The 25,915-nt window shown below is 47.2% G+C and overlaps 2 protein-coding genes and 1 pseudogene across 4 annotated transcripts in view; 1 reads left to right on the forward strand and 2 right to left on the reverse strand.

The window, feature by feature from the left end:
* Window positions 1-448: 448 nt before the first annotated feature.
* On the reverse strand, window positions 449-8,136 carry C5H3orf62 (chromosome 5 C3orf62 homolog). Its single transcript, XM_014792107.2, has 4 exons — window positions 6,940-8,136; window positions 6,024-6,115; window positions 4,685-4,946; window positions 449-644 (listed from the first exon to the last, which is right to left on the reverse strand). Exons 1-4 carry the CDS (start codon window positions 7,386-7,388, stop codon window positions 563-565), a joined length of 885 nt encoding a protein of 294 aa, XP_014647593.1. The 5' UTR covers window positions 7,389-8,136; the 3' UTR covers window positions 449-562.
* On the forward strand, window positions 1,591-1,972 carry LOC106802830 (thioredoxin pseudogene; annotated as a pseudogene).
* A 144-nt stretch (window positions 8,137-8,280) lies between the features above and the next one.
* The window catches only part of USP4 (ubiquitin specific peptidase 4), a 43,669-nt gene continuing 26,034 nt past the window's right edge, over window positions 8,281-25,915 (reverse strand). For 2 of the 3 annotated variants that reach the window (XM_004419693.3, XM_004419694.3), the window contains 11 exons: window positions 24,986-25,069; window positions 23,753-23,847; window positions 20,740-20,931; window positions 20,025-20,113; window positions 16,130-16,354; window positions 14,538-14,608; window positions 14,158-14,276; window positions 13,657-13,806; window positions 12,492-12,595; window positions 9,424-9,512; window positions 8,281-9,019 (listed from right to left, as the gene is read on the reverse strand). In XM_004419693.3, the coding sequence (XP_004419750.1) occupies window positions 8,858-9,019; window positions 9,424-9,512; window positions 12,492-12,595; window positions 13,657-13,806; window positions 14,158-14,276; window positions 14,538-14,608; window positions 16,130-16,354; window positions 20,025-20,113; window positions 20,740-20,931; window positions 23,753-23,847; window positions 24,986-25,069 (1,380 nt within the window). In that variant the 3' untranslated portion in view covers window positions 8,281-8,857. The remainder of the gene's footprint in view (window positions 9,020-9,423; window positions 9,513-12,491; window positions 12,596-13,656; window positions 13,807-14,157; window positions 14,277-14,537; window positions 14,609-16,129; window positions 16,355-20,024; window positions 20,114-20,739; window positions 20,932-23,752; window positions 23,848-24,985; window positions 25,070-25,915) is intronic. The other variant, XM_087430987.1, reaches the window with a different exon arrangement.

Below are 25,915 nucleotides of genomic sequence, written 5' to 3' on the forward strand. Positions count from 1 at the left end.
GAGGCAGAGGCATACTAACCAGAAGTGTCCCTAGAGCTCACCTGGCAAGAGTTCATACTCTAGTCTAGACCCATGTGGCTAGATAGCCATGTCCGGGAATGTGGGGAACATCGCAATCTGGATGGGGCTGAGGGCAGGATCAGCGTTTCCAGCCCACGGCCAACCTCGAATTGTCCTTTTGAAAGAATTGTTGCTCTACTCTCAGGCCTCGCTGCCGCCCTCTGCTCCTTGCTGGACCTTCACTCGGCCATTCACTCATCTCTCTGCTTTTTCCTGTCCCTTCTTCCTCAGTCTTCCCCTCCAACCCCCCACCCTCTCCTGGGACCTTCTACAGATGACCTCCTGCCTTAAGTATTGTTAAAAAGTCCACCAGTCTGCATACAGAGCTGGTTCCCAGTGGCTCTGGCATCGACACCAGTGGGATGCAGCCAGGGGACCTGGAAATCTCTCCTTATGGGGCTGGATGGCCCAACATCATACATGCCTTGTGCTGGGGCTTGAATTTGCAGTTTGCTACTAGCAGGTTCCAAAGCTCCTATTTATTCTTGAAGCTGTCTTGTTTCTATTTTGATTCTGCTAATCCAAATCGAAGTTTGGTGTTTCCACGGAAACAATTCAGTGATTGTTTGGCTTGCCAAGATGAACTGCAGGGGAGAGGACAGAATGACGTAAAACATTTTCAGTTTCTCAAATATGACTATCCGTGTCTCCCCAAGAAGTCTCTGGTCCCAGCTCCCTGCAAACCTGACGAAGTTTTATTAAAATAAATGTTCTAGGCTCCTGTTCCCCCTCCACCTAAATCCCTGGAGACCCACTCCCCAAAACCCCGCTCTGTGCAGACAAGCACACATTTGCCTGCTGTACTGAAGCAGAGGACAAAGGCAGGAAGGTCTCCTTGGGGCACCTCAGGGAGCCAGGGATGCAGAGACAGGAGTAGATGTCACCAGGAGTAGAAGGCCACCTCTGCTAATCTGGGACTGGCATGCCAGAGGCTCAGGGCTTACCTGCTTTACTGAACAGCTGTGTTTCTACAGTGAGGAAAACTCCTCATTCAAGGATTCCAGGATGAATTACCTCTTTGGTAAATCTGAATTTTCATGTAAAGGCTTTGCTAAAACAGAGGTATAACTGTCCTTCTGGCCAGGGAGAGCCTGAACGCTCCTTCCCACCCCACCCCTACCCCATGCTCTGCCTTCCTTCCCAAGGGCCACAGTCTCCACCCCAGGCAGACAAAAATCCTCTCCTTTCAGTCTTCTAGGATTAGGGCTAGAAGCCCAGCAGCTGCTCCCTCTACAAAGCCCCTCTTGGGAACACGAATTGAGTTCTAAGAAACAGCTCTGTGAGACCTAGAGCTTCCAGCCCCTGAGGATCCAGCACCCTCAGGGAAGGGTGACCCCCTTGTCAGGATCCTGCTGAGCCCTCCCATTGAGAGCCCTGAGCTCTGCCCTAGTTCCTGGAAAATGTGAAGTTCACCTCTGGGCAGGTGCCCGGTGAGGGATGCCCAAGGCTTGTTGGCGGAGATGTGAGCTTTTAAAAAAACAACTTTAAGCTCATCCGTCACTTTGGATCCACTACCATCACTTCTTATGGTTGCTCGTCAGACTCCAGTCTCCAAAATGGTGAAGCAGATGGAGAGCAAGTATGCTTTTCAGGAAGCCTTGAAAGCTGCAGGAGAAAAACTCATAGTAGTCGAATTCTCAGCCACCTGGTGTGGGCCTTGCAAAATGATCAAGCTTTTCTTTCATTCCCTTTCTGAAAAGTATTCCAATGTGGTGTTCCTTAAGTAGATGTGGATGACTATTAGGATGTTGCTTCAGAGTGTGAAGTCAAACGCATCCAACCTTCCAGTTTTTTAAAAAGGGACAAAAGGTGGGTGAATTTTCTGGAGCTAATAAGGAAAAACTTGAAGCCACCATTAATGAATTAATCTAATCATGTTTTCTGAAAACATGGCCAGCCATCAGCTATTTAAAACTTGGAATTTTTTTTATTTACAAAAAGGAAAGATCAAGTATGAAGACTATATACCCAACTACCATCTGAGTATAAGTGACAATAAAATATTAATTCTACCCTTTTAAAAAATATATAAATAAAAATAAAAAAAACAACTTTAATCTCATCTTTCTACAGAAGTGCTACATGTCCACTGCAGATAAATTAGAAAATACAGATAAGAAGAAAAAAAGACTAAAACACCCCCTTGTCCCCTCCATAACAATTTCTGCACATGTGTGTTCATACACACATTTGCACAAACTTGGGATCAACTGTATATCTTAAAAAATACATTTTAAATTTTGGAATAACTTTAGATTTACAGGGAAGTTGCAAAGATAGTGAGTTTGTATATACCTTTCACCCAGCTTCCCCAAATGTTAACATCTCTACATAACTGTGGCATATTTGTCAAAACTAAGAAACTAACATAAATACATTGACATTAATTGAACTCCAGCCTTTATTTAGATTTCATCAGTTTTTCCATTAATGTCCTCTTTCTGTTCCAGGATGCAATCCAGGATACCACACTGCGTTTAGTTATCGTGTCTCCTTAGTCTCCACGGGACTGTCACAATTTTTGAGTCCTTCCTTGTTTTTCACGACCTTGACGGTCTTGAGTACTGGCCAGGGATCCTGTAGAATGTCCCCTAATCTGAGTTTGTCTGACATCTGTCTCATAACTAGACTGGGGATGTGGGTTTTTGGTAAGAACACCACACAGGTGGAGCGCCCTTCTCATCGCCTCCTATCAGGGTGGATGACAACCACACACCATCATGGTGATGTTCACCTTCATCACTTGGTTAAGTGGGGTCTGCCAGCCTTCTCCATGTAAATATATTTTTCCTCTTCCCTACTCTATTCCTTGGAAGCAAGTCACTAAGTCTAGCTCACCCTCAAGGGGTGGTGATGGGATAGGGGTTGGGGGGATGGGGATTAAGCTCCACCTCCTCTTTGGGAGAGTACTCACATCAACACATATTTGGAACATACTGTTCTGAGATCTGTTTTTTTGGATATCAAGTAGCCTGACGTCTCTCCATCCAGACAGCCCATTCTCCAGCTGAACAGGGCAGCCGAGGATGCTGTGAGCATTTCTTTTCATTTGCTCCTGTCCTTCCTGCTCAGGCAGAACAAATTGGCCCCCAACTCCCCACGCTGTGAGTACTTATTGAGGGTGCAGCCACCTGCAGGGACTGAGTGTCAGGTGGCCTGGGAGGAGCCTCTGCTGAGTCTTGTCCTACCCTCTGCCCCAGGCAGGGCGGTGGAGGTGGCTGCACCTGCAGGGGAGGCCCATTCCAAAGTGGCCAGGGCTAATTCTCAGGGTGTGGGCAAGTGCCCAGCCTCGCTCCACTAAGGAGTGGGTATGTGGTGTCCACCTGTAAGCCCAGAGGAACCGCCAGGCCTGTGGTGAAGGGGTGTCACCAGCTCCGCAGCCTGCCCTAGGCTGAGGTCACTAGCCTAAAAGATGGTCTGGCAAGGGGGCCCCTCGGCCACTGGGCCTTCTTCCCTGGCTCTTTGGTGCATTTGGGCTTTGGGTCTTACAAGCAGCCCCCATGCCAGCCTCCCCACTCCTGTCCTCTCCTATGAGCCTAGGAGGCAGGCACTTCCCTGAGACTGTTTCTGGAAGGCACTGAACCTTGCCTAACAGCTTATTAGGTTTTCTAAAAGAACATCATGATTTTGAGAAATTTGTCCAAATATTTTCTGATGATGTCCTTTCTTTCCAGGGGTGGGACTGGAGCCAGCCCTGCCAAGCTTTTGCTGCCATGCTGACCTCAGGAGGGCAGTGGCCTGGCCCCTCCTTCACTCCCTGCCCATCTTGCTGCAGCAGGATTACTGCCCTGGGAACCACCTATGGCCTCCAGCATCTCCAGTCCTGGGGTGGGATGGGTAAAGCTCAGGCATGAAGGTGGATGGGCAGGACCTGTGCTTACCCTTCCCTCCCCATTCCCCCTCAGCTGAGACCCAGGTGTCTGATGCGGGGTGGGTGATGGGAGGCCTCATGGGAATGTCCTGTGAGGAGGGGACCAGGGATGCTGCCAGCCCCTCTGACACAACCAGGAGGCTTCTGCAGAGGCTTCTGAGTCGGGCAGGGGCAGGGATGGGGGAATTGAGGGAGGTTGGTTTGGACATGAGGAGGGCATGGGGCTCATGTAGGGAACAGGCAGCCCTGTGTGCTAAGTGTATAAGGAGAGCAAAGTATGCAAGGGTGGCAGAGGGCCTGGGGCCAAGGTCCATTTTGATCCTAGTTCCTCCGTGCGGGCTGAGCTGGCTTGGGATGGGCTGGTCCCAGAGGGTACACAAAGCCCACCTTGGTTGTGGCTCTGGTACTTCTTCAGGGGCCCACGGAAAAGAACACCAAGAGGCAGAGCAGAGACCCACAAACTGCACCTGTCTTGGGTACTGGGTATATTGAACATAAATCAAAGAAATGCATTCAAGATGTGAAGAAAAGTAAAAAAAAATCTACAGTAAGAAACATTTCAAAGCAACAGTATAAAAAAACTGGGCTCTCAGCTCAAAAAAGGACACAACTGTAAGTCAAAGGGGGGTGTAGTAATTCAGATTCTGCTAACTCTTTGAAAACTATGGCCCCTGATGACAACTGTGACTGCTTCTGCACAGACACCTTAACGTCAGCCTCCTGCTGCAAAGAATCAAAGTCTACTGTCCTTACTCAATTTGGTATTTAAAAGAGGTCATTAAATTGTAATCCTCTTCCATGTCCAGAACAGTCTCAACGATATTGTGATCATCAAAAGCCTGCTTGAGGCGGCCAGGGTCAGCATCTGAGGCCTTCTGAGGGCTCTCGTCCAAGAGTAGAGCCCAGGCTTCCTCCTTGAAGGGTGAATCTTCGCAGTGACCACACACGCGGTTGAACTCGTTTTCAAATTCTAATTTTCCAGCCAATTCTTCAATAGTTCGGATGCTTGTATGGTCTTAAAAATAAGAACATTCAGCATTACAATTCCAGTGAGAGGTTTCTGAAGACATTTCAGGCACAAGTTAAAACCCACAAATGGGTGACCACTCTTCTAGGATTGTGCAAGGCTGGGCATCCCTCCCCGGGGAAGGCAGTGAGTGCCAAATGTTAAGGTGGGCTTGCTGCCCTCCTTTCTAGCTCCGGCATTTATCGACCCCCAACTATCTGGCAGTTCCCAAGGAAGGCGTAAGTGAGAAGATAGAGATGCACATGCTTGTCCTGGAGCTCAGGGAATATCCTGACCTGCAGGCACGACATAGTGTGAAAAAAACTGAGTCTTTAGGGTAATCAAAATGCCGCCTGTCACTGGCAAGGGCTGTGGAAGATGGTGAGCAGAGGCAATAATGACTTTAGTTCACCTCCAGAGACTCCTGGAGGAGACTCAGTCCACTAAAATAGTGGGCTGGCAGAGGTCTTGCTTTGTGGCCTAAGGTGAGTACCTCCCCTCACCAGGCCTCCCCTTCATCCCCCATAGCCTGGAGGCCCTTCCAGAGCCAGGCAGTATCCCTTATCTAGGAACTTTATCCACCGTATAGTGTGAGTCACTTAAAAATAGGGCACACGTAGTTAACAGAGAATATACAGCTGTGTGTGCAGAAAAAAATGTCTAACAGGATGTACAGTACTATGTTCACAGCAGCTTTCTCTGGGTGGTAGAATAATAAGGGGGCTTTTGGTTTCTGACTTTTCTTCTAATCTTGTACTACCCACCTCAGTTGGACTACTTCCCATCCATCTTTGCTTATGTCCTGTTTCCTTCAGATCTAAGCTCAACCACCAAGTCCCAGGGGACGCTGTGCCATGCTTCCACTCTAACTAGACAACAATGAAATGATCTGATTGACGTGTGACTGCACCAGGCTATCAGCTCTACGAGGGCTCTATGCACAGAGTCTGCTGTGAGCAAAACAAATCTACCAAGGAAATGGATCAGAAATAAGAAAGAAATAAGAGAGTGTGTTTTTTTTTTTTTTATGAGAAATGTGTTGACTCAGGGGCATGCGTGAAGGACCCATCTGCTCTCTGTACTCACCGATCATATCAAGCAGATCCTTTGTGACCTCTTGGCTAGAACTGCTGAGTGGCATGTTTGAGTCAACCTTCAAATCTTTCTCCATATCTTTCCTGCAGCTCCCGGGTGAAAAAAAAAAAGGTGCAAAATTAGATCCTTTGTCAAGAAAATATTTGGAGGGGAACTCAGTGTTAGATAATCTTAAATACAAAAACTTACTGGTAACATTAAATTGTCATTTATGCTGTGATTAGAGGACAATTGGAAACTTCTAAATCAGTGAAATTGACTAATAGCCTCATCATAATGACTCATGAGCATCACAGATTGTGCATTAACGTCTATGAATACCAGAATAAATATTTGTAGAATTGAACCAATTAAACGGCTTCTTCATTCTCTGCCTACAGGACAGCCAAGATGGCACGACCTTGAAGTTTCATCACACATGGTCATCCTTGCTCCAAATCAAGGTGCCTAGGACCAGGCAGTTTGCAGCTACCCGGGAGAAGAAAAAGTCTGGGGGAGATCTTAATCCAGGGATAGTCTAGAAAGGTCTAGGGCAGAGGGGAGCAGATGCAAAGATGAAGCCAGGAAGTAGGGCCCAGTCATCCATTCAGCCTCTCCCCAGTATGGGCAAAGGACACCTGAATTAAGCTTTTTGTTTTTACAGCATAAAAAATAAGGTGACTTTAAAAATCGACCCCTTTGGTGGCTGGCCCAGGGGCTTAGCGGTTAAGTGCGCGTGCTCCACTACTGGCAGCCCCGGTTCAGATCCCGGGCGCACACCAACGCACCGCTTCTCCGGCCATGCTGAGGCTGCGTCCCACATACAGCAACTAGAAGGATGCGCAGCTATGACATACAACTACCTACTGGGGCTTTGGGGGAAAAATAAATAAATAAATAAAATTATAAACTATTAAATTGGAATCACCTTAGACCATCTTTTCTCCAGTTCTCCCCATCTCCTGGCGCTCTCCAAAACTCTCTCTCAGGTGTCAAAATGGAGGAATGCATCAATACGTTTTCCTTGCTGGTCAGAGGTTTTCTTTTGGGGCATAAAGCATGTGTCTTTGCATTCATTGGGGCATGGTTTGGTGCAAAGGCAGGGCTCTCATTCTCAGAGACACACGGGACAGGAGCAAAAGGAGCAGCAGGGGAGCAGGTTGCAAGCGCGTGCCTCCCGCAGAGAAGCCCGTGCACAGGGAGGTGGAAGGAAGATGGCGCTGCGTCCAGCTCCAGCCTCGGCCGGCCTGAGCACTCCTGGGAATGACTGACTCCTTCAAAGGCCCGGTCAATGGCTGCAGTCAGCTCCTTTCTGCATCTTCTCAATTTTTCAGACATTTCCCCTAAAAGCGACCATGTCTCTATTATGTAATACATTGGAAATGCACAAGAGAATGTTGTGGATGAGATTGTAAACCACTCCGAATAGGGTATTTGCCACGATTTCCTTGTGCTTGATCCAGGCTACGGGCCAGAGAGCAGGGAAACCCATACTCCAGGCGCTGCCCTCCCCGTATGGGCGGAGGTAGCCCGCACTTCTCCAAGGGGAACTGGCGACCGAGCAGGAGCCCCGGCCCCGCCTCCCCCAGCTCCCGACCCGCCCACGCCTGCCGCCCGGCCGCCGGCCAGTTCATCCCGCGGCTCCCTCTTGGCTCTCAGGACGCCTGAGCCGACCCCACCCCGCACCCCGCGGCCAGCCCTCGGGCAGAAGGTACGCAGCCGCGTCCTCACCAAGCAGCGCAGACACACCGCCAGCCCCGCCAACGGTCGCCACACGCGCCCCTAATGATCGATGGCGCGTGCCCGAGACCAGCTGCCCCGGCCTCCACGGCTCAGGTTAAAGGTCAGACAAAAAAAGCCCGGACGGCCATGTTCTTTAAATATACACGGACCGCAGCCCGCAGGGGAAGCAAGGGCCCCGGACGTGGAGGGAGGCGGCAGGGACCGCGGGCTCGCGCCTCACTGTGGAGAGGGGTGGGGAGGGGGTGACCCGCGCGGCCTTGGCAGGGTGAGGAGAGCAGAGTGGGGTGGTCTCTCCGGGTGAAGGGGCAGGAACCCTTTCCAGGCCTCACAAACTCCCAAGAAGGTTCCCATTCTCAAACCAACATGGAAATGACTGGATTGGACACGATACCCAGCAGTTTTGTGTACCGACTTCTTTTAAGTGATATCTAACTAAAGTTCCACACAGTATCCAACTGTCTCAATTCATCGAGGACAGTGCAGGACATAACAGAACTGCTAGGTTCCACAGGAGACAGAGACAGGAGACCCCAACACCAAATATCTTCATTTCATTAGGGAGAAGAAAAGCTGGAAACTCCAAGACAACACAAAAGGAAACAGAAATGGGCTTCAGTGGCTAATTTTTAGGGAATTATAAACCCATCCCAGTACACAGTAAGGGAGAAGGGGGCATCAAGTTTACTTGAGGCTTGGTTTACTGTAGGCAGACTACTGGGGTGACCAGTAATCGGCACCAGAATCAGAAATCCAGGAACTCAGGGCAGTCTGCAGCAGGTCTTCCTGGCTGCCCCATAATCAATTACAGTGTGTTCCTCTCTATGCTTTCATCAGACATACTCCATTGTGCACCCACCCTCCCGACCCCCACTTTGCAGCTCCACAGGTTTTAAAGAAATTTCTCACCACCTGTGTAAAAAGAAAAATAATTCAGCCTCTTGACATAACCCTTCTGAGCAAATAGGGTCTTTTTTTTCCTTCTCATAAATGAAGGGAATTTCATCATCTGGTTTTTAGGCCGAACACTAGTAGTCGTCAGAGTGTTAAAGATATTCTGGGGGATTACACTGGTGCTGTGGGGTGGCAGGGTCACTGAGGCAGCATCAGTTGGTGTCCATGCTGCAAGCCTCATCCTCCCCCATGCCCTGCTGTGAGCTGCTTGGTCTCGTCCCTCCATCAGAGGATCCAGGAAAACTGATGAGTGAAGGTGTCTTATAAAACTCATCATCTCGACGCTGGTAAAACAGCACATAAGCTGCTTTCGTCTAAAACACAAGAGGGGAAAAGTCTATTCACCGGTTGGAAAAATCACTTATCTCCCCCAGCTTTTCTCTCACTGTTCAAAAACATACCACTCTCAGGGATCTGCCATCTTGCCCTGTGCATCCACACACACAGGTGACCATGAAGGCCCTTCCACCTGAGGCTAGCTTCGGCTGACCCTGCCCAGGAAGTGGGGAAAGGCAGGTGCCCTGTGACAGAATCATGAGGAGAGTCGAGCTGCTTCTTTAGGAAGGATCCCGGAAGGAATGGCAGCCAACTCTTTCTCTACCACACCTAGCTCCCACTGTCACATAAAGATGACTAAATAACCAACTAGCCCAGGAGACTCTTCCCAGCTTTAATCCATAAAGGTAAGAGGAGGAACCAGATATCAGGGCCTACTCACCACTATCTGATCCTCAGAAGCCAGGGACACGTTGCTATCATCAAAGTAATACCATTTCCCGTTCAGTTTGTTCTTCGCATATGCAGTGTCTGCCAGGTCAACAAAAAAAAAATACTCTAGCAGTCACCAGAGAACTAATCTGGCTAGCTTATTAGGCTTGCACTAAACAACACAAAACTCAAAAAAAGTGAAACAAAACAAAGACCTTGAAATTAAATAAAGGTAGGGGCGGCCCCGTGGCTTAGTGGTTAAGTGCGCGCGCTCTGCTGTTGGCGGCCCGGGGTTCGGATCCCGGGCGTGCACCGACGCACCGCTTCTCCGGCCATGCTGAGGCTGCGTCCCACATACAGCAACTAGAAGGATGTGCAGCTATGACATACAACTATCTACTGGGGCTTTGGGAGAAAAAATAAATACATAAAAGAAATTAAATAAAGGTAATTTATAGCTTGTGTCCTAACAACCAAAAGATAACTCATCCTTTTAAAAAAATCTGTTTCTTCTCAAAAAGGCTCTAAAAGGTTAAAAATGGAGCTGTGAGCGACTAAGGCTTTAAACTGTAATTTTGGGAAACTATTCCAAAAAATAGAGAAATCCAATGTTAATCTTTAGGATGGCTATGAACAATAATCCAGAGCCGGGGGACCCATAAAAGGAGCTGATACTTTAAGAGTTAAGCAAAACAACAGCTCTCAAAACAACATGCCAAGTCAAACTCCCATACTTTGTCCAGGCAGATGGCTACTACTGCCTCCTACTGCCTCTGGAGCCCGTGGAGCAATCTCAGTGAGGGACACATTGACCATTTGGGTTTGCCAAGCTGGGATGTGGAGAAGACTTAAATTTATCTTGCTCTAAAACTGTGAGTCAAGAGTCTGTGGCTGAGTAACAATTTCTCACAATGGTCCAAGCATTTCCCACAGCCAACACTTCCTGTCTTGATTTTACACTATTTCCAAGCAGGATGTGTTTACAACAGCAATCCCAGCAGCAATGCCCAATTCCTGCTCCACCCAGACTCTAAGAAATGACAGAGGGGCCGGCCCAGTGGCGAAAGTGGTTAAGTGCGCATGCTCCACTGCGGCTGCCCAGGGTTCGCCGGTTCAGATCCCAGGTGCGCACCAACGCACCACTTGTTAAGGCATGCTGTGGCAGCGTCCCATATAAAGTAGAGGAAGATGGGCACAGATGTTAGCCCAGGGCCAGTCTTCCTCAGCAAAAAAAGAAGAGGATTGGCATCAGATGTTAGCTCAGGGCTGGTCTTCCTCACCAAAAAAAAAAAAGAAACGACAGAATCTAATGGAGATCTGGTTTCTAGTCTCAACCTGCTGTGTGACTTTGGGCAAGCTATCTAACCATTCCTCACTGTAGTGCTTACTGCACAAAGTGGTGGTTGAAGAACACAGGAAAAGGTGACAGAGAAGGTGCCAAGGGACTGTTTCCACTGTCTGTGCTTGGCATAACAGCAGCATTGGGGGCTCTCAATCTTGGAGTTCCAACTGTGGACCCAATGTGGAGCCTCACACAACCAGCTAATCTCATGGAAGAGAAAACTGAAGCATATGGAGGCTAAGAAACTGCCCAGGTGGTATGTTTATACGCTAAAATAGCAGTTTAAAAATGAATACATTTGGTGGCTAGCCCGGTGGCGTAGTGGTTATGTTCTCGTGCTCCGCTTCGGTGGCCTGGGGTTCACAGGTTTGGATCCCGCACGCAGACCGACGCACTGCTTGTCAAGCCATGCTGTGGTGATGTCCCATATAAAGTAGAGGAAGATGGGCACGGATGTTAGCTCACGGCCAATCTTCCTCAGCAAAAAGAGGAGGATTGGCAACAGATGTTAGCTCAGGGCTAATCTTCCTCACACAAAAAAAGAATACATTTGACCAGTATGCATGAACACAGATATCAAAATTTATTTTGGGAGAAAAAAGTTACAGAAAAGTAAGTGCTGCAGAATATGATGTGACCAGAGATTGCTAACAGCCACCCCAGTAGAGACACAATTTTTAAATAGGAAAAATTTTTATTTCCCACCCTCTCCTACAGCTAGGTTTAGCTATGTGACCAAGTTATAGCCAATGAGATGTATACAGAGGAGCTGAGGGAGACTTAGGAGGTCTGCTTAAAAGGGAAGGTAGTGAGTGCCCTTTTTTCCCCTTATTCTGATGGCCTGAAATGTAGACATGAGGACTGGAGACTGAGCAGCCATCAGGAGCCAGGAGGTAAGACTATTGGGCCAACAGAAGAAGCTTACCAGTATAGGGGAGAAGACTGGGGTTTAGGGCAATTCTGTGATCCACTAAACTGGAACTGACACCCACCATGGCATCATCTCTTGGGGTCCTAATACTGGGTGTAGTGGCAGTTGGCACAGTGTAAGGGCAGTAGAGAAAATATGAGGAGACCTAGCTCCTCACTTCAACATCGCTAACCCTTTCTGTAAACAAAGCAACACAATGTACCAGGTCTTTCCATTATAAAAGTAAACCCACACATTATAGAAATTTTGGAAAATAAAGTAGAACAAAGAAAAAAAAGTAAAATGAACATTTTGGCGTCTCCTCCTAGGCTTTCCACCTCTAATCAGTTCCTTTGCTTTTGTTTTAACGTAGTTGTGACACTACCTTCTGTGATGATGCAACTTTTTGTGTCGCTGTTTTCACTTAACCTATCATGGGCATTTCCCCGTGTTATTATTAATTTATTTTGCAATGGCTGTGTACTCTTCTATCAAGTAGACGGACAGTAGTGCCAACTGGTGATCACCAATGCTGTTACCAATTTTTCAGTTATAAATATGTGAATATCTTTGTACATAAAACTTTGTCCCAATGTCAAGTAATTTCCTTAGGATAGATTCCCAGAGGTGGGATTATTAAAGAACATGAAAACCAAAAAAAAAAAGAGTAGAGGAGCAGCTGCACAGAAAAAGCCTGAAACCTGAGGCCCAAGGAGCCGTTTAAGTAAAGTGCTTTGGGCAACGCCTGGCACACCAGGAGAGGCTCGTGAGATGACTGGCGGAGGGCATTTCAACATCTCAGAAGGAAGCAGCTGCCAGTACTTACAGTGGCCAACCCCCATGGCTCCATAATGATTGGACACGGCAATGAGGTCATACACGTAAGGCCTTGCTGACAGGTCACAGACAAACTCGGACATGTTCAGAGCTCTGAGCACAAAACACAAAAACAGCCCTTAAATACGTTAAACTCAGAGAAAGAAGTCAGAGTAACCCAGAAACTCCTTTTATGCAACAGGAGACAACAAGAGGCACTCAAAAGCCAATGACTGAAGGAATGAATGAACAGACCATGAGAGAAGGGGCCATGGGGTCTTGTTCTGACCACTACATGTTCAGACTAGAAAAGAGGAGAAGCCTCCTGGGTAACTCCAACCCCAGACCAAACTCCGAGGACGGGCTCTGGGCACAGACAAGAAGGCTGCAGCAACTTTGCAGAAATGGCTGCTATATTCAGAATTACAATTAGTACCATAAAAATTTAAGCTAAATATCAAAATAGGTTCAGAAAGCTTTTTTCCCCAATATTTTATTTTGAAAATTTCAAACATACTGAAAAGTTAAAAGAATTTTACAACAAATACCTATATACCCATCACCTAGATTCTCCCATTGACACATCTATACTTCATGTAAAATATCCACCCATATTTTAAAATCTGCATTTTGTGGAGGAACTCCTATCTTGTTGATTTACTTTCCTGTGTCAGTTACACTCTGTATCCTGGGACCTGAGAGGACATGAGTAGACAGCCAGCCCCAAGTCCCTACCCCAGGGACAGGATGGTGGTGAATCTGCACCCCTACGTGCAGCCCCCAGTAATCCAATTCTCCCCAGCAGATTACTCTCTGGTTGCCTTGTCCCTCTGTTAATAAGAAGCAGCACTGCTCTTGTGCTGTCCTGCTGAGCCCAGGCTCCCTGGGACCAATGACAGACAGTTAGGTGGCATGAGGGACTCGAGAGGGGAACCAGCAGTGGCAGAGATGATCAGCATCACCCTGAGCCTGGGGAAGGCTTCTACTGGAGAGTCTTTTCTCCAAAGGTGGGAGGATGAGGAAGTAAAGTGAACCAAAGTCTAACCTCCCAAAGCCCAACAACACACATCCTCATGTAGGAAAGTCTCTGGTGGCAAAACCCTTCAGCCAATCAGTGCCCAGATTTCCTGCCTATTTTTTAATTTTCCTAATAACACTGCAGCCTGGGAACCCACCTTACTGGGAATTCCACGACTGTGTCGAGCTTATCCCTCCAGTATCTATTGTAGGAGAAACGTTTGAGGTGGACCACCAAGATCTTCGGCAAAGACCATAAGTCAAACTTCTTTGTGGCCTGTTGATGCTTCTTACAGTTGGGACAGTACCTGAAGAGAAAAGAGAAACCACCACTTAGAGGGGAGGCAGCAGCCAGTGCCACCCGGGCACTCAAGCCAGGGAGGCACAGCCACAATCCCACAACATCCTTTCTTGCACTCAGCATGACTGCTTCAGGGCAGGGAGGTCTCTAAGCCACCTTCCAAAACAGGGTGATGGCTTTCTTAGTCTGGAAAACACAGTTCACACAGACCTGTGTTGCACACCTTTTACATGCGGCCATGTAAAAGAGTGACAAGTCCAAATACAAAAGGTTTTTGTGTACACAGATGACCCCTGCCCCTGCAGATCTCAGAGTCCCAGGGTACATGGTAGCTTGCCCAGAGTGGGGAGCTGCATACCAGGGGTCATGCTCGCCAAGGGTCTCCATAGTGGTGAAGAGCTCGATGCAGTCTCTTAGGGCCACTGCCATCTTTTTCTTCTTCTGAGGCTGCAACATGCTCACGTGCTTCTCATAGGCCTGTGAGGAACGAAGCACTAAGTTCTGTTGGGGAAATAAGATCTTACCATATTGAGCCATGACCTCATGAGCTCTCATGCCTGGAATATAATGTACTCTCTGGAGCCTCGGAACATACAACGACAAAATCCTTAACTGTTTTTCATTCTCAATCTGAAATATAACTTGTTAAATTGCTGTGGAACTGGTGAGAGGGACCCTAACACACATCCAGAGTAGAAACCAGCACACACCACTGACCAAGAATTTCAAGTGACCTACCTCAGATTCTTGCTCATCATAATAAAGGCTCCGGGTCTCATTGTCCCAATCGATGGCCAGTGTGGATCTAGCTGTGGAGGAGGAACAAAGTGTCATTCATTACTGAATGGCCAGCAACAGGAGAGGCTCTTCAGGTGACCGGAGTGAGAAAGACCATACTCAGGCTACACCATCAACACCTGCTCACCCATTACCAGCCACTGCCAAGAGCAGTGCTCTGGTTGAGCCAGCCAACTCTGAGACCCCTGAACCCCTAAATCCTTTGGCAAAGATTTCCTCAACGCTACAGATAAGCTCCAAAGGCGCTATTTAGAATTCTGAGGGGCCGGCCCCGTGGCTTAGCGGTTAAGTGCACGCACTCCACTATTGGCGGCCCATGTTCGGATCCTGGGCGCACACCGACGCACTGCTTCTCTGGCCGTGCTGAGGTGGCGTCCCACATACAGCAACTAGAAGGATGTGCAACTATGACATACAACTATCTACTGGGGCTTTGGGGAGAAAAAGGGGGAAAAAAAACCAAAAAGAATTATGAAAGGCCAAAGGTCAAGATGAAGTAAGAGCAACCAGATTTACCCTCCTGCCTTAAACCACAAGAAAACCTGACAAAATAGATGAAATAACTGTTTTCAGACATTGGATATTAGAGCAAGAGTGAGATCCCTGAGAGAAGGAAAAGAAACTAGGTGATGCCTACACTGCCCCGCTTACTACCTGGAGGCATCTTCCAGGCCACAGCATCAGAGAGAAGGGAAGGAGATGGAAAGACTGAGTTGAGCAGTCAAAGACTCCTAGAATCTTTGGCTAGAATTTTCAAGACATTAGACGAAAAGAAGGAAGCCTCATGGAGAGGAGGGAGCTACAGTGAGGCGGAGAGATAGATGGATGTAAAGCTCTAAGAATATCTCAATAAAGCTGTTATTAAAAAACAGTTTTTTAAAGAGGTATAACCAGAAGAAAAAGCTAGCTAGCTACCTAGCTAAAGGACACCTAGCTAATTTCTTTTCTGATGAAGGAAGGTAGAAGACCCAGGAGACACTTTTGCAGCTCCCCTCCTGACCCTGTGCAGGTGCTTTCACCGTCCACTTGTGCTTCTCACACACACTGCACACCCCACGTGGATGCCTCTTCCTGTCTGTACAGCAGTCCCATTATAGGCTCCAGGTAATGGTCTACAAAATCTACAAGCATCCTCTAGATGGGTCACATTTCATGAATATTCTTATGGAACAAAAGACATATGCGTTTATTCTCATAAGTGAAATGAGTTTGGGGAAATGCTGCCACCTAGGAGGGCCACAGGAAGTATTATCAACCTGGAGCAAAGGTCCTGAAGGGTGGGAGGAGTGGAGGGAGAGCTTGCTTCCTTCTGAAGTCATCAAGGACCAGAGAGAAAAGCCTGACAAGGAGGGTGAGGGTGGGGGGTGGGGTCAGGTCTCTAAAACAGTCTTTAGGGAGCTTCAAACCAAGGATCATACAAGTGTCTGATCCTGAGCTACACGGAGATTTGAAAGCCCAACACAGTGAGTACTGAGTGCAAATATCTTCAAATAGATCCCAAGTCTCCAAAAGCCCAGTTTGAAAGTGCTTACAGTTGAGTTTAAGTAGTTTTCCATCAGTTGCAAGGGAATTTATGTCGGCTGTTCCATAGGAGTTCACAAGGCTGAAGGTAAAAAGCCTTTTTGGGCAGGGCCGGCCTTTGATCTTTTGTGTGGTCTCACCGTGGTCACTTCCCAGCTCATCCTCCCCACTGCCTTCTGTTTCTGAAAGCTGCTCTTTGCCTTCTTCCTGATGCTCCATTTCCTCTTCATCTTCTCCTGGCACACAAATGAAAAATAACGTGTATATAGGGGCCGGCCAGTGGCGCAAGCGGTTAAGTGTGCGCCCTCCACTTTGGCAGCCCAGGGTTCGCAGGTTCGGATCCCAGGTGCACACCAACACACTGCTTGTCAAGCCATGCTGTGGCGGCGTCGCATATAAAGTGGAGGAAGACGGGCACGGATGTTAGCTCAGGGCCAACCTTCCTCAGCAAAAAAAAAGAGGAGGATTGGCATCAGATGTTAGCTCAGGGCTGATCTTCCTCACACACAAAAAAATATAAATAAATAACGTGTATATAATTTGCCACCATTTCAATGTTAAAAATTTTATTTCACACCTCACTGTGGTGTTTCCTGCCAGACTTTGCTCTGTGTATACGAAACTATATCCACTCCTTGGCATTTACAAGGCACCTGAATTCACATGTGATCCTCATCACAATGCAGTAAGACAAGCAGAGTGGGCATTGCTATTCCGTGATGAGGAAAAGGAAGCCCAGAGAGGTTCAACGAGTCACCTGAAGGTACTAAGTGAGTCACGCAGTCCTGCCAGTCCTAATTGGGCCCCTCACGACTTGGTACTTTACTGGGCTTCACCCCACAGTCCACTCTTTTGACTTCATCATTAGGCCCATAGAGAGTAAAGGACCAAAATTCAACACATACTCAACACTCAAGAAGACAGTCTGCTAAGAAATGCAATTTAAAAGTCAACTTTCAAATATTAAGTAAAAGTCTTCCTTTCCTCCACAAGAAATATCTGATGACTGTCCCTTCAACAGGTATTTACTGAATTGTCTCACGAGTGCAGGTGCCACGCTGGGTCCCAGAGAACACCGCACAAAGGTTCCTCCCCTCCTTTTCTTTTTTTTATCTTTATTCATTTCAGATTGCTGAGTTATAATAGGCATTCTAGAGACATATGCTGATGAGTAAATTTCCCAGGTTTTTCCAGAGAACTAGTATATGTGGCTGCAATAAAAAGATCCATGAACATATTCATCATACTTTTTGTTGTGGGCAGTTGAAAGGGAAAGTTAAGGTAACAGATAAGTAATTTCAACAAAGACGGGGACAACTCCAAAAGGTGATGCAAAATTAATAGAGGAAGAAAAGATTCAAAATATAAAGTTTAGGGGCCAGCCCGTGGTGTAGAGGTTAAGTTTGGCATGCTCCGCTTCAGCGGCCTGGGTTCACAGGTTCGGATCCTGGGCACAGACCTATACCACTCATCGGCCATGCTGTGGCGGCGACCCACATACAAAATAGAGAAAGACTGGCATGGATGTTAGCTCAGGGCTAATCTTCCTCAAGCAAAAAAAAGGAGGAGGATCCGGCAACAGATGTTAGCTCAGGGTGAATCTTCCTCAGCAAAAAATAAAAATAAAAAAAATAAATAATAAAATATAAAGTGTACATACTTGGGGAAATATCACTAGAAATGGAAACTCCAAGGAAAGGAGGATGTTCGACATAAGAATCCTCTTTCAAGGACAGTCTGCCTTAGGAGTGTTCATGACGAAGGACAAGTCAGGCCTGGGACCATGCAGCACAGTTTCCTCTCAGGCCACAGGAACAGCACAGCATGGATGAGGATGTTGACATGGATCCCCATCAGCACCGCTCTGAAACAGCCAGCTTGCATGAGACCGCAAGCCCCAGCTCTCACAGATGTTCCTTTCCCAACCAGCTCACTTGACTCCTGAGACAGTGGCACTGCCCCTTTTACACCCATGTAAGCCTGCCCCACTCCCAGCCTGGCAAGTGAAACCCTGCCCTGCCTGCTGCCTCTCCAAGAGGGTCACAACCAAAATCTGCCTCAACCCCACTCAGTGAACAGAGCCCCAACACTACAAGAACTCTGTCCCTGGCTGTGCCACTGGGCTGCCAGTTACCTGGACAATCTCAGGAACCTTCTGATAATGCAGTCAGAATTAAAATGCCATAAAGTGTATCTCACAGGATGAGAAAAGAAAGTAGGGTCCACTGAAAGCAGCTACCCAAGGTCACTCAGAATCAGCAGGAAACAGCCACCACAAACCTAACAAGGAGCCATGGCAGTAAAGAGGTTAAAAGTGTAGTCGTGCATCGCTTAACAACAGGGATACTTTCTGAGAAATGCACTGTTAAGCAATTTTGTCATTGTGTGAACATCATTGAGTGTACTCAAACAAACCTAGGTGGTATAGTATACTCTACATCTAAGCTATACAGTACTCTCTTATGGGACCACAGTCGTATATGCAGTCTGCCATTGACCAAAACGTTATGCGGCACATGACTGTATTTGAAGGTTAAACAGGGTTTGAAGTCTCTGCATCAAGACTCACTTACAGGATTCAAAAGAAGGCAGTAAGAGACTGACAGATGGAATGTCTAAGAGCTAGGCTAATTATAACAATAGCAAATACTCACATGGTGTTATTATTAATGGAGCATCTATTATGTGCCAGGTACTTTAACCATGTTATCTCATTAAATTATAACCTCAACTCTGTGAAGCAGATGTCATCATCCCATTTTGCAGATGGATAAACCAAGGTTCACAGGGATGAAGTGACTTGTTCAAGTCCACTGCACACCTCGAGCTGGGAATCACAATGCCCTAACTTCCAGAGTGCTGAGAACCCAGAGGTCACCCAGGGTGTGCTCAGAGACTACAATTACCACTCCGACATATCTGCTTGTAGGACCTGTGCACAAAATACACTCCTGGGCTTCTGTAGTGGGAGGAGAACAGGATATTCTGGGCAAGAATAAGAATATGACTATAATAAATACTCAACCTAAAATACCAACAATTTGGAATATCTGTTGAGGACAAAGCCTTGTGGTCATTATTTTTAACGTCAATTCTCACTTTCCAAGACTGTGCATGTCAGTGACACCTGGGCATTTGGATTTGCAATTGAAAATTTACAGCACTAACTTGGAGGACATTTACAGTTTTATAGGAATAAGGCTACCGAGTCACCTAAGCCCCAAAAAGAAGAGTGATAGCCATAATGCAGGTAAGACATGTCTCTTGGGTCAGGCATGAGCTTGTGAGCACTTGGCCACAGGAGGATGGCGAGGGCTCTGGGTTTCCTGCAACAAATCCATCTTTCAGTCTGTGGCTCTTCACTCCCACACCAGGAGCTGTCTAGAGTCAGCCACTACCAGTAGCTTCCTGGGTAGAAAGAGAGAAATGCCCAAGAGAACCTATCTCTGCCTTCTGACTGGCTGGCCAGAATGCCTGCCCTCCCAAGGGGTGGTGCCACACCCACAATGATGGGTAAGGGCCAAGATAACAGCTCTGCGGATAGAAGCCAGGTCATGGAGGCCATCAAGTGCTGGATAAGCACCCACGTTGCAATCCCAACAGATAAGAATCAAATCCTGACTCTGCCTCATGACCTTGGGCAAGTCACTCAGTTCTGCTAGGCTCAGTCTGCCTGAAGTGAAAACCAGTCTACATGTCTAAGAAGATTCCACGAGGTAACAAAGTTGGACAACAGGCACCAGCACAGTGGAGTGATGCAGACGGGGCTCCCAGGTCTGCTTTCTAGGCAGAGCCCCCAACCCAGCCTCAGAGCCTCCCTCTCCCATGTGTACAAAACCTTTGGAAGAAGAGGGAGGTCAGGAGGGATTTGATCAGTCACAGCCCCACAGTGTAGCAAGTGCTCACCTTCACAGCTGCCCCTGGAGCCGTTGCAGGCCCCCGGCTCCAAGGGCAAGCTGCCAGACTCATCAGGCAAAGGCTGTTTTATATAGCGGCTTGAAAAAAAGAAAGAAAAAATGGTTTGTTAGTTGTAACATTTATGTATTTTTCTCCACTACTTAGCTAGAAGTAGTTCATAATTTATATATTCAGCTATTTACAAATCAATTTATTTAAATAAAAGGGCTTTAAAATCATGTGGTGGTGCAATATTTCAAGAAATTGAGAGGAACCTAAGAGATGTCTAACTACCAAGTCACTGAAGACTCTGAGAAAGTCTGTTTCAAGTCTTCTATAAATATCAAGTGGCACCATCACTTTAAAAAATATTTCTCAGTAACATTAATTACCAGCTTCAGAACGATAGTGGCGTATTCAGAAACTGTATTCAAATACAAAATGCCATCAAAGCACTAGACTCCCTAAAGCAGTTGACTGACAGGAGTGACAGACATGATTCCAGAGATCACAGGAGGCTTAGGTGCCTAGTGTCATGGTGCTTAAGATGTACCAGAGGCCCTGTCCCAACAGCACCTGGCCTGGCCCAGGGGCTGACACAACTGCATTTCCAACAGAAGTGAGCACACAGTATCAACACAGGCACTCTGCAGGGGGTAGTAACTACTATTACTGGGCATGTATTGATTTTACATAACAAGCAAATCATATTCCTGCCACCAACCTGATACGCTCACAAACAGCCTGGTACAAAGACTCGAGGGTTAGCTTGTGCTTGGGAACAGAAACCAGCAGTGGCTGCCCGAACAGCACTGCCCCGGAGGAAGTGCTCAACGGCCTGGACTTCCTCTCTCTGAAGTAGACTGGAAGTGTGACACATTCTGAGCCATCCATGGAGGTGCTGCAGACCTCATACCTGTGTCAATCACAAAAGAGGGCACCTTCAGCAGCCGGTCCCTGTGAGCAACAGAGATCTGAGCTACAGCTACATGGTGGCCAGGACTATGGTTACTGGGATAGAACATACTTGAGCACAAAAGGCAGATAAACCATTTCCAAGATGATTCTAGAGGCTGGGTCAGGAATCCCAAGGAGGGTCACTGTCAACACAGTGTAAACCTACATAACCTGGGACTCGGCGCTAACGTGATACTCCTTCCCCCAACCATGGCCTCAAACTCTGTGGTCCTTCAACTGAGACTCCACACAGATGACAGCTATCATCCGGACCATCAGTCCAGACACAAAGGCACACAGGGGGGCCCAGCCACCAAGTTCATTTTTTGTCACCAAAGAGCTCAACTTTTAAAAAGGCATTCTCAGTGCCCTGCCCTATAATAAAACCAAACATTGTAAAGGTGTACACCTAGAATATTAGCCAAAGACTATTTCAAATGAGGAAGCAAATTTATAAAACTAATTGCCATTTTCGTTCAAAAACATTGAAGTAAAAGAATCACATTTAATTTTTAAAAAATCAGAGATAACCAAAGAAACTGCTAAATACAAATCAATGATTTTGAAAAATGTGTCTTACTTAGTGAATACATGGGATTGAGGAGATTTATAGATGTTTTATCCTGGAACAGATGTTACCAAAATTGCTGGCAACCGACTGTAGTCTTTCCCTCTTCCTATAGGGGGAGACACAAACTTACTGATTCAATTTTTGAAAACTATAAACACAAACACACACATACATCCCTCCCCAGATGCTTGGCAAACAGTCCTGACTGTAGTATATGCAGGAGGAGTTGTAACAAGAACTCAAAAAAAATGTCCCAGGTGTGCTCTAGGGTCAGGACCCTGTGGTCTAGCATAAAGGTCAAGAACCAGGCCTTGGAGTGAGGCTGGCCCAGCTTCTAGGTCCATCGTTGCCACTTTCTGGCTGCCGTGACCAGGCCAAGAGCCTAACCTGTGAGTCTGTTTACTCAATAGACAATGGGATTACCCACCCTACAGTGTAGTGGTGAGAATTAAATAACTTAGTAGCACAACGTATCACACGCTCAAAAAGTATTAGATTCTACTATTGTGTTTTCATAAGACAATTATCAATTCATTTTTTATTGAGGTATAATTGACATATAACATTATATTAGTTTCAGATGTACAACATACGATTTGATATTTGTATATATTGCAAAATGATCATCACAATAATTCTAGTGAACACCTGTCACCATAGTTACCAAAAAAAAATTTTTTTTTTTTTGTGATGAGGACTTTTAAGATTTACTCTCTCAGCAAATCAATTCATCTTTAAAAGAATTTGCTTTCCTGTTGGTTGGCTCTCTGAAAATTCCTTCATTGGTGGTGGTTTGCCAAGCTCCCCACAGGGCAATGCCCCAGCTCTTCTCAGCTCAGGTGTGTGCAAACATTAGTTTCCAGAATTGAGGGAGACATGTCCAGAAAAGGACATGAAAGCTGCCTTTCCCATGCCCTAGCTCTGCAGCCCAGTATGAGCCTTGGCACCCTCCATTTGTAAAGTGAGGGAAGATGGCTGTGAGTGGGGAAGCAGCTTATGCAAATATGAAAGGAACTATGACCTTGGGTGTGGTCAAGTACTATTCCTTTTAAAGTGACCTAGAAGTCATAAGCCCAAAATTGTAAAGGGAAGAAAATGCCTCCTAGGGCCGGTCCGGTGGTGTAGTCGTTAAGTTGGCACATTCCACTTCAGCGGCCTGTGGTTCACCAGTTCAGATCCTAGGCGCAGACCTAGTCACAGCTCATCAAGTCATGCTGAGGTGGCATCCCATATAGAAGAGCTGCAACTCTCTAACTATGATACACAACTATGTACTGGGGCTTTGGGGAGAAAAACAAGAAAAAGAGGAAAGATTGGCAACAGATGTTAGCGCAGGGTCAATCTTCCTCAAAAAAAAAAAAAAAAGAGAAAATGCCTCCTTTGTGCACTGCATTCCTCAGCCAAAAACAAAAACCAAAACAAAATCCTAAAAACCTCTCAGCAGAGGTAAGTTTCTGAGTGAGAAGGAATCAAGGGGAGAAAGCATGGATGTAGTCCACATTCAAGCTTCTCTGAGCAAGTGGCTGTCTGGAAGCGCAGGCAAGCTCACATTCCACTCTGCCCCACCTGGGAGACGGGGACACACACAATTACACAGAGCAGCCTTGAAGCAAGAGGAGTTGGGAGGGGCCAAGGAGACCAGATGGAGTTGGAGTGTACTGTTCCCACAGGGATGAGAAAACTGAGTCTCAGAGCTTGTAGAACGTTAAAGCTGAAACAGGTTGTTTAAATTAACCCTCCCTGTCATTCTGAGATGGCACCTGCTTGAGGAGCAACTGCCTGTGGCATGGAGAAAGGACAAGACCCTCCCTGTACCACGTCCCTTTTCCTATCTTCCTGCGGCCCCCCCACAAAGCTGTGCCTCTTCCTGAGAAAAGCATTTCTGACAGTATGACCACTTGTAGGACCACTGAACAGGCCTTCTTAACATGCAGCAACTGTTGACAAAAGGCTGTGTCCATGTTGAGCAGAGTCATCTAGAACATCTAGCTCTAAGGTGGCAGTAGGTGCTTCTGCCACATTAGAGGCAATAGGTGTCCGTTTACTAAGGACAGCCCACAATTCCCTGAACACTTATCTCTTGCACCCAGAGGTCAGGGCAGAGCCACATGAGCACCGACTACCAGAACTTCTGCTCTGGAGACACGAACAAGGCAAAGCCTCTAGAATGTTTCCTTTGACCCTGCAGCAAAAACCACTGAGTACTCACACGAAAATGTCATCCCGAGGCATGATGTGGTTTAAACCTTCATCCATTTGGAAAATTTTGTGGAACCGGTGATTATACACATCTGTGACCACCATCTAAGAATCAACAGTAACAGAAAGATTACAGGATGGATAAGAGCACCTCCGCTTAAAACCCGGGAACAAATGAAAAAAATGCGAAGCTAGAATGTTGCCTCCAGAGAGACCACCATATACCCAGCCCCAGAGCTCAGGGGCCAAGGCCCAAGGGGGAGCAGCATGGCTGCCACCAGCAGAAAACATGCTGGTAACATCTGTCCTGAGGTTTACAATGGGATCTGCGCTTGAATGGTGGGAAGTGAATGCTGACCAGAGACTGGCAGTCATCCAGAAGCCTCTGGGATGTTCCCTGGGGCCGGAAGTCTCTAAGCCACTCTCAGCACATCATGGAACAGACCAAACCTCAATCACTACAACCACGTGAAACCAGCAGGAGTGCAAGGGGAGTGGAGAGGAGCAAGGGCACTGACCAGGGCTGGGACAAAGGAGGGGCTGGGAGCATCCCGGAGGATGCGTCTTTGTCCAAGGGGCAGTCTTCGCTTCGCGTTCCCCACCTCCACACGGGGGGTGTGTGGTGTGTTGTGTGTAAGATCAGCCCTGAGCTAACATCGAATGCCAATCCCCCTCTTTTTGCTGAGGAAGATTGGCCCTGGGCTAACATCCGTGCCCACCTTCCGCTACCTTATATGGGACATTGCCACAGCATGGCTTGACAAGCACCGAACCTGAGAACACCCGGGCCGCCGAAGTGGAGTGCGCGCACTTAACCGCTGCGCCACCAGGCCGGCCCAGGCAGTTGTTTTTAAATAAAGATTTCTATCAAGAACATCACAGTGTCACTCCACAGACTTATGGAGTTCAGGGCAGGAAAGAATTTCTGGCTTCTCATATTATAGAAGAGGTCGTGTAGGAGGGGGCAGCAAAGCTGAGAGCAGAGCCCATATCCTGGCCCTCTGACCATGGCTAGTGTGACTTCAATGGAGGAAAGACAGTGTTCCCCAGGGCTGGAAGGGACAGTCTCAGCCACAGTGTGCACAGTGAGTGAGGGCCAGGAGGTCTGAGACATCCAGGTATAATCACATTTGTGCTGGCCAATAATAACTACCCCAAAAAAGTGGCTACAAGGTTGAAAATAAACTCCAAAGGCCTATGAAGTGCCCCCAGTAGACTGAGTGCCACTAACCACCCGTCTTACATTTTCCGCAGCAATGCCAGACAGCCCGGAGAGAGCCTCACACAGGTCAGACACAGCTCCCATCAGCGGCACAATCACGCGGTACTGTAAAAGAGAGATGGGAGGGATGACGAGGGTGTTCTGCAAAGGGTGGGAGATGAGCTGGGAGGAGCAGGCATCACGGAGGGCAGAGATGCCCTTTCAGAAACAGTGTATGGTGAAGCCAGGGCCAAGATGAGTGGCCAGCAGAGCAAACAGACAAGTCTTCTGTATCAGCACCTGCCTCTCTATTCAGGAGGCAGAACAGGAGTTGGGCCAACTCTTTCTCTCCTAAACACGGCTTTATTTTACTCTTAACTTTATGGAACCATTCACTACTTCCTTTAAAGAACTGTTTAAATTATACGAATTGTCAACTGGTCCTACATGTCATCTCTCTTTAGAGATGAAGAAACTAAAGCCAGGGGCCGGCCCCGTGGCTTAGCGGTTAAGTGCGCGCACTCTGCTGCTGGCGGCCCGGGTTCGGATCCCAGGCCTGCACTGATGCACCACTTCTCCGGCCATGCTGAGGCCGCATCCCATGTACAGCAACTAGAAGGATGTGCATCTGTGACATACGACTATCTACTGGGGCTTTGGGGGGAAAAAAAAAATTAAATTAAAAAAAAAAAAAAAGAAACTAAAGCCAGAAGACTATGCACTAAGACTGGGCACTAAGACTTGCTGGTCACACCTCTCATCTGGCCTTTTGTTCTGGCAGGCTCTCCTAGCTGATTTAGGGGTGAACCTGACCGAGGAAAGTACCCTGCTCCTGGTTCCCCAACGTTCAGATTCAAGGACCACTTAGCAGATCAGCTAGGTTACTTTACTTGCATGTAGAGCATGGGGAAAAAAGTGACAGAGAAGCCCAGAGGACCTTCATAATATGCCTTGAATGATACGGGATTACAC

Source organism: Ceratotherium simum, chromosome 5 (genome assembly GCF_057802395.1).
Source record: "Ceratotherium simum simum isolate JZ-2026a chromosome 5, ASM5780239v1, whole genome shotgun sequence".
Classification (NCBI taxonomy): Eukaryota; Metazoa; Chordata; class Mammalia; order Perissodactyla; family Rhinocerotidae; genus Ceratotherium; species Ceratotherium simum.